Source organism: Antennarius striatus, chromosome 9 (genome assembly GCF_040054535.1).
Source record: "Antennarius striatus isolate MH-2024 chromosome 9, ASM4005453v1, whole genome shotgun sequence".
Classification (NCBI taxonomy): Eukaryota; Metazoa; Chordata; class Actinopteri; order Lophiiformes; family Antennariidae; genus Antennarius; species Antennarius striatus.
In genome coordinates, this window is record NC_090784.1 from 22,366,757 (window position 1) to 22,375,000 (window position 8,244).

At 48.3% G+C, this 8,244-nt stretch overlaps 1 protein-coding gene across 6 annotated transcripts in view; it reads left to right on the forward strand.

Moving 5' to 3' along the window:
- Window positions 1-8,244, forward strand: part of satb1b (SATB homeobox 1b) — a 50,370-nt gene that overhangs the window by 20,088 nt on the left and 22,038 nt on the right. For all 6 annotated transcript variants that reach the window (XM_068322947.1, XM_068322948.1, XM_068322953.1 and 3 more), the window contains 2 exons: window positions 4,665-4,776; window positions 5,744-5,821. In XM_068322947.1, the coding sequence (XP_068179048.1) occupies window positions 4,665-4,776; window positions 5,744-5,821 (190 nt within the window). The remainder of the gene's footprint in view (window positions 1-4,664; window positions 4,777-5,743; window positions 5,822-8,244) is intronic.

Here is an 8,244-nt window from a genome sequence, read left to right on the forward strand (position 1 = left end):
GGCGTTCAGGCGCAGCCCGGCCCGGTCGGGTAATCACCCTGTTTACGGTCCATATGTGAAGACAGCTCAGAAGAGAAGCTCACACACACACACACACACACACACACACACACACACACACACACACACACACACACACACACACACACACGCACACACACTTGAATCGAGCTGAAGACTGTTTCAGCGTTTTGCAGCAGATGAATGACCTGAAACGGAATCTTTCTCGTTTGTAATTTAAATGTTGTTTATTTTTAAACGGTTTTAACGTTTCTTTTGCTTGAACGCACCCCCCCCCCACCCCAAAAGAGAGCCGTTCCATCATTCTCCTGTTATTCCTCGTACAGAATTTAGTCGCTAACTAAAACGTAGCAGCTTCATCAAACTGTATAAATCTACAAAACCCAGATTGACAGTTGTGACATTTTGTAGTTTTAGGCAAATGTTGTTGTTGTTTTTTTGTTTCCGTGGAAACGCAGGAGGGCGCACCACAAAGGAGCTGCCCGCCACTCTACCTCCTCTGCATTCATACAGGCCCCCTGTGTGTGTGTGCGTGTGTGTTCAGGGCCTGTACACACACACATATACATGCATGATTTGAACCAACTAGAGTGCCACTAATGTCCCTGTGGAGATTATAATCAGTGTATAAAATAAAAATAAAAAATAGTCACGTTTGTAGGCCGTCGCCACCACCGCCGCCCTCAGCTCGTGGACTTCCTGTCGCGTCGGAAGCGTTCGACCCACGCTCTGGTTTCCGAGTGAACAAGTGAAACAAGAGGGGGGGGGCGGGGAAAGGGGCGTGGCGGTAGTTTTTTTTGTTCGGGGGGGGGCTGGCACCTTTTTAGGATTAGTGTTTCCTCGATATTCTGCTGCGTAATCCCGAACCGAAAAAAGAGAGATTAACAGAATTGCAGCGAGCGAGAGAAAGAGAATTGGCTCACCTCTGAACAGAGCTATGAAGAGAGAGGAGGTGGTGGTGGTGGGGGGGGTGGAACAGGGAGGGGTGGGGGGGTTATTTTGTGAAATGCCTCTTTTGTCCGAAGCCTTGTCAAACATTTTGTTTCATTCTTTCGAGGCGGGGAGTCGTCCTTTGTGTGCCTGGCCTACAAACGGCACCAGGGTCCTCGCCCCCCCCCCCCCCACCCAACCACCCAAACCCCCCCCGGCTTCATCGCGACGTCTAAATAAAGCTTCACCTGAACCGTCCGACCAAATCGCGACTTTCCACACCCTCCTGCTTGTTTTTTTTCCTCCCCCCAGTTTACTGTCTGGTTTAGCACCCCCCAACCCCCTCTGCAACTATAGCAACAAACGAGATCATCACCCCCCCCGCCCTTCTCTCTCTCCCGGTGCCACCACCTCTTCTTGCCCGCCCCCTGCTCGCTCGCGCTGGGCGGCCCATGATGCACCAGCTGCTGCGTTGCATAGCAGCAAATAGTCATCAAAATGCCATCTTTGCAGGTCTTAACCAGATCGGCTGCCATAGATGCCAGTGTGTGTGTGTGTGTGTGTGTGTGTGTGTGTGTGTGTGTGTGTGTGTGTGTGTGTGTGATTGAAGAGGAGGGGGTTTGGGGGGGGGTCACCCCATTGGAGGCGGGCCTGTGCCATAATTGAGCTATGTTAGATCTTGGCGAAAGAGAAGCAGGAGTGTTTCAAATGGGAAGTGCTTTCCCCCGGCTGATTCAAGACATCAGGCTGAGTTGGAATACGTGTGTGTGTGTGTGTGTGTGTGTGTGTGTGTGTGTGTGTGTGTGTGTGTGTGTGTGCATGATTATTTATGTGCATGTATGCCGGCTTGCCTGGGTGCATTGTGTGTGTTTATCTGCAGGGGTTTGTGCATTCTGTGTGTTAGCGTTTACCAGTGTGTGTGTGTGTGTGTGTGCAGCGTTCTTTAACGGTGACAGCTGGGTTCCTGCAGTACCTGAATGCTACACACACACACACACACACACACACACACACACACACACACACACACACACTTCCTGTCTCAAGTGACGGGGACTGGAGTAGATGTTGGGGACCGATAGTCGCCCGGTGCCACTTCCTGGTCTTGCTGATAAGCTCTCTGTGCGGCAGATGGCTGTCACTTAAAGGGTCCACACACACACACACACACACACACACACACATGTTCATGCACACACACCATCACATGCAAATACACACACACACACACACACACATAGTCATTCTACCTGTTGACAAGCCCTAGCACAGCCCCCCCGCTGGCACCGCAGTGGCAGCAGAGGCTCTGGTTATCTGCTTGATTTCACTTACTGCACGTGTGTGTGTGTGTGTGTGTGTGTGTGTGTGTGCGTGTGTGTGTGTGTTACAGAGGGGTCTGGAGAGAGAGAATAGGTAGGTGTGTGTGTGTTTCCTTCACACACACACACACACACACACACACACACACACACACACACACACACACACACACACACACACACACACACACACACACACACACACACACACACACACACGCTGGGCCCCCTGTGAGAGGTGGAGTGATGTATTGAGGGAGAGGGCTGATTAATGAGGAGCGTTTATTAGAACATCTGTGTCAAAGATGGCGGCGAGCGAGGGGGGGGGCGAGCGAGGTAGATGGAGAGATGAGAGAGAGAGGGAGGGAGGCACAGCGTCTTCTGCAGGCCTCTTGTTTGTTGCCTGGAGCCACCTTAGCCCAGATATACTGTAAATAAAACATGTCACGCTGGAGGAGAGGAGTTCATTATAGAGGAGAACCCTCCTCCTTTTACTTTTGCGCTTTTCCGATGGATCTCTGGCTCGGGGGGAGGAGGCTCCTGGAAGCCGGTCGAACCCGGGATGTACGGTTCGTCGCCGCATCATCCATCCCCAGCACAAACAGGAACCATCCTCCCGATACGGCGGACTCGGATTTATTATTCCTAAAAACGCGTGACCGTAAAAAAAAAGAAAGAACATTTGACGCATCAAAAGGGTAATTCTAGCCTCGCTTTCGCCTTATCTGAACCCGATCAGCGGTTTTCATAGAGCGGCGGCTGTTCGGCGGCTGTAAAAGGCGGCTTTGTTACACCATGCACGTCCAAACGCTGACCTCTTCACCCGTGTGTTTTTTAAATCGCGGTGACACGATACGCTGAGGAGCGCTTGGCATCGACTCGCGCCCATCTGCAGTGTGCAACGTGACTCGCGCCTCGCGCCTCGCCTCGCTCGGGTTTGAGTTTGGAAAAAGAAGCCGTCGACGAAGAGGAGGAGATCTGACCTTACCTGGAAGAATGGGCGGAGCCTGTCGAGATTTACAGTATTTTCCGCACTATAAGGCGCACCTAATAGCCTTCAGTTTTCTCAAAAACCGACAGTGCGCCTTGTATATGAAAACAGTGTGAAATAGGTCATTCAGATTTAGCTTCATAATCCAGTGCGCTTTATAATCCAGTGAGTTTTATAGTCCAGTGCATTTTATAATCCGGTACATTTTATAGTCCAGTGCGTGTACATATGAAAACGGGTTTTAGAATAGGCCATTCATTGATTATAGTGCAGAAAATACCGTATTCATCCAGAAAGCGTGATTACTCAAAAATGTATCGGAATCCGCGCAAAACTTTGCGGAAGCGTGGCGAGTAAATATCCGATAAACTCGAACTGGAGTTCCCAGATCACTTCCTGCTCCAGTTTAACCACTTCCTGCGTGTTTTTTTTTTCTTCTTTCCGGCGCCTTTTGGAAACCAAGAGGTCAGGAGTTCGGGGATAGATCGACGTCTCTGACGACGCATCAGCCGTCGCCTCCCCCTTTCCCGTTTTGAAACGCCGCCGTTCACGCCGCCGCGCTGCTAGCGCCAGAAGGTTCGCCCGCCGTTCCTCGCGAGCAGCATATATTAGACAGGAAATGATAAAGATGGCATACCTGTAATTTGAAAACAGATGGTTGGGTTCTTTTGAATATTTATAACAATCAAAAACAATCCCTGCTGCACCAACCTCGCAATTCGCCCCGAGGCCGGCAAGGTGTCGAGACGTTCGCTTTAATGAATCGAGAAGGGGGAAGCCAGAACATCGCCTCTTTTGTTTATCAAAGGAGAAGGAAATGCCGGTTGAGACGAGGGCATGGAGCCCCCCCCCACCACCACCACCACGTCGTCTACTTGAAGTCGTCGCCGTTAACAGGTTGTGTAGATAAAGAGCTTAGGAAATAAAAAAGAGGTTCATCTGGACGTCGTCCGGCTCTCCAGATGCTGACGACGTTCCGTTTTAAAGGAACGCGTCGTTCTCGCCGCGAACGCGTTTGGGTTTTAAAAAAAAAGAAAAAAGTTCAAACTCAACGGCATTTGATAAATAAAAAAAAAAGGACCAATAAAGCTTCTTTGATTTGATTTGTTTTATCTTCAGCAGAGAAAATCCAGAAATAAATAAATAAATAAAATAAAAAATGCATGTCTTTTTTTATTTGGCCCCCTCTCTCTCTCTCTCTTTCTTTTTTTTTTATTAATTTTTTCGTTGTTAACCGCTGGGTTTTACCATATCCCCCCTATCTTTTATTTGTTTTGACAAAGCTACAGCGTTACTGCATGTTCCACCAGCTTTAGCATTATGTCCGCATTTTCCACAACGAGATTCTAAAGTCTCTCTCTCCCCTTGTTCTCCCTCCCTCTCAATCAATCTCTCTCTTTCAGAGTATGATTTCCTCCATTGTGAACAGCACTTACTATGCAAATGTGTCGGCGGCAAAGTGTCAGGAATTTGGGCGCTGGTATAAACATTTCAAGAAGACAAAAGATATGATGGGTAAGCAAAATGGAGGGGCGCAAAGTATGACGCTCACACTTTTGTCTCACACACACACACACACACACACACACACACACACACACACACGCATGCATGCATGCGAGCCACGGTTTCAATATGTCGTCTTCCTCTCTTTGTCTTATTCCAGTTGCGTGAAAACAGAAATACATTTTTATCCCGTCGTCTAATAATTTAAGATTGATTTATCCCTGATTAGTTTAACCAACGCCGGTGCTGTTTGATTCCTTTGTTTGTAACGCCATCAACAAAACGATGACCCGCCCCCACCCCCGCTACCATCGCCCCTGAAATTCAATTAGATTTCCTTATCAATCGTCCCAACAACGCATGCTTTATATTATCTGTAAAAATCCCCTTTGACCCAGCAGGAAATGAGGTTATGTGATTGGCCCCTCGCCGCAAATGGAATGCCAGCGTGTTTTTTTTTTTTATGCGTGTTGATTAAGCGGAGCGGCGCTCGTGAAACACGGAGATATTAGCTTTAACAATCTGTTGAACAATCTCTCTCTTTTTTTTTTTTTTTGGTTTTCTTAGCGCTGCGGCGTCGGGCGATGATAGATGAGATATTATATCAAAATGTTTTCACAGCCTCCATGCAAATATTGTGTTGTGATCGTATCTTATCTGCTTTCTTTTTTTTTTTTTCCTCTCTCTCTCTTCTACTTCCTCTTGTGTTAAAGTGCCGACATACGCCGGGAACATTATTTACTTCAGACCTGCTGCACTCCTACACGTTTTCTGTCATAATTGTTTCCTATCTGGTTTTTATTTTCCTCAACAATGAGGCGGCGGCAGCTGCCAGGAGGACGCTGCTGTTTTAAACGCCTCGCCGGGGAGGGCGAGGAGTGGAGTAGGAAGCCTTAACCTTGTGTTTCTGTGTGTGTATGTGTGTGTGTGTGTGTGTGTGTGTGTGTGTATGTTCGTACCTGTGCCCCGCCCATAGGCATGCGCCAACCCTCCCAGCTGGAGGGCTACCTGGGGACGTGTGTCCTCCGTGAGAGCCCACGTGCCAACGCTCTAGGTATGTCGCATCGTGGGCAAACACACACACACACACACACACACACACACACACACACACACACACACACACACACACACACACACACACACACACACACACACAACGGAACCAGCAGCTGAATATCCTCACCCTCCACCTCTGAACCCGATCGTGAACGTCTCCGTCCTCCAGAACGACTACCCTGGGCTGCTAGAACTAATGCGTCAAACTCAAGGACCGGGGGCCAAATGCGGCCCTCCACATCATTTCATGTGGCCCCCGAGAGCATAAATAGGTCAAAGTGTGAAAAAAAAAAGGTCAAAAGTGTGCTTTGAGCAAAACTACATTTCCCACAATGCAGTAATTGAACCCTTTTTAACTAATTTTGAACAAAGTTAACGTAATAACTTGTGTTTGATGTTATTTTTTCTTTATTCATTGATAGTTTGATCCTTGATTGATGGATTATGTGGGTTTAATAATCTGACAGATTAAAGGGATTTATGTTAGAACAGAGAAACAAACATTTTTTTTTGTAACTGTAATGTTTGGAACTTGAATGAGTAATAAGTTATTTAAAATTAAGGAGTAGTTACATTTAGTTACAAATCATTTAGTTACATTACATTTAGTTACATTACATTTAGTTACATTTAGTTACATTAGTTACATTAGTTAGTTACATCCGGCCCTTTGAGGACAGCCGTGATGCTGATGTGGCCCCCGGTGAGTTTGACAGACGTCACATGGGTGGGAAACCGGATCCGAACCCAAACGGTTCTACTAAACAGGAAGTGACCCCTTGCTTTACGTGACCCCCCCCCCCCGTTCATACTAGGATGCGTTAAAGTTGTGCATCTGTCATCCAATCAGAAGCAACCAGACTCGTTTTCTGGGTCTGGAGACGTCCCACAGGTCGCACCTTGACCAAGACACGCCTTGGGGGGGGGGGGTCGCCGATGCCTCCTCCTGAAACGCTGACATACGTGTGATGCTCTCACCTTCACACACTCACCTCTGACACACACACACACACACACACACACACACACACACACACACACACACACAACCACGACGCCCCCCAGCATCAATATTCTCACAGTTTGGAGCGCCGTTCGCTCACTCCTGTTCTTGGCAGCGCCGTCACATGTGACTCGGCGTTCGCCCATTGCGAGCAGCGTGGAGTTGGGGGGGGGGGGCGCACCCGGGCCGGGGACTGGCGGGCCGCGCTGAGTTCAGGGCCTCCGGGGAAAGGCAACACCGGCGCAGGAGGAAAGAGAGAGAGAGAGCCGGGTCAATTCGTCTCTCTCTCATTCAAACGTACACCCCCCCACCTACCCACCCCCCCTCAGCCCACATCCCATTCCCATTGTGTGTTTAATCCGGGGCTCTTTTGTGGCAGGATTCCACACGAGGACTTCTGTGGCAGCTCTTTTTTCTCCCAGGGCCCTCCGCTCCTCTGTCACCCCTTCTCTTTTCAATTTGCATGGAAATGCCTCCGTGTGTGTGTGTGTGTGTGTGTGTGTGTGTGTGTGTTTGTTTGTGTCATGAGCATGCCCCCCAGCAGTGTGTGCGTGTGCATGTCAAGCATATGCTCACACACACACACACACACACACATGTACGTTCACATACGAGTGAATAGACGCCCCATACCATCAGAGCCAGGGAATGCCAGGGATTATGGGTAGAGATGTGATTATTACCAAGATTTTGTGTGTGTGTGTGTGTGTGTGTGTGTGTGTGTGTGTTTTTCCCCCACATCGTTTTGTTTTCACCCGTCTTGGCCGTGTGGTTTTTTTTTGTTTTTTTGTTTAATTTTTTTTTGCGTTTGCTGACAGTTAAGAATCATGCGGCTCAAGCACAGGGGCATTGTGGGTATTTTTGGAAAACATCCATGCACTTAATCTTTCATCTGCAGAAAAATTCTGCTTTTCAGCCCCCCCCCCACCCCTACACACACATATACAGAAACCACCCACCCATTTCCCCATAACAGCCATTTATGATGCCGTTCTGTGGGCTGGTGGGGGGACCGGGGTGGGGGGGGTGGGGATTCTGAGGTGTTCATGTACGAATTCTGAAACGCTGCCCCCACAAAAACCCTCGGCATCCTCGGATTCCTTGAAGAGAGAGGCGTGAACCTGGCCCCTGCGCTGTGGGTAGCACTTTAAACGTTAAATCACTGTTTTCATCCTCTGAGCGCGTCGTTTAAAATGGCCTTAAAATATTCCACAGCAACTATTATCGACTTAAAGATTCCCAAAGCCAGAGATTCTGCAAAAAAAAAAAAAAGAAAAGAAGAAGAAAACACCGCCTCCCGTATGTCATTAAATGATTCCACTTTGATATATATATTCAAACGTAGATATAAATGTGGAATCAGGTTTAGTTTCTCAGTTCTTGATGTCAAAGTTTCAAAAATCCACCCTGAAAAC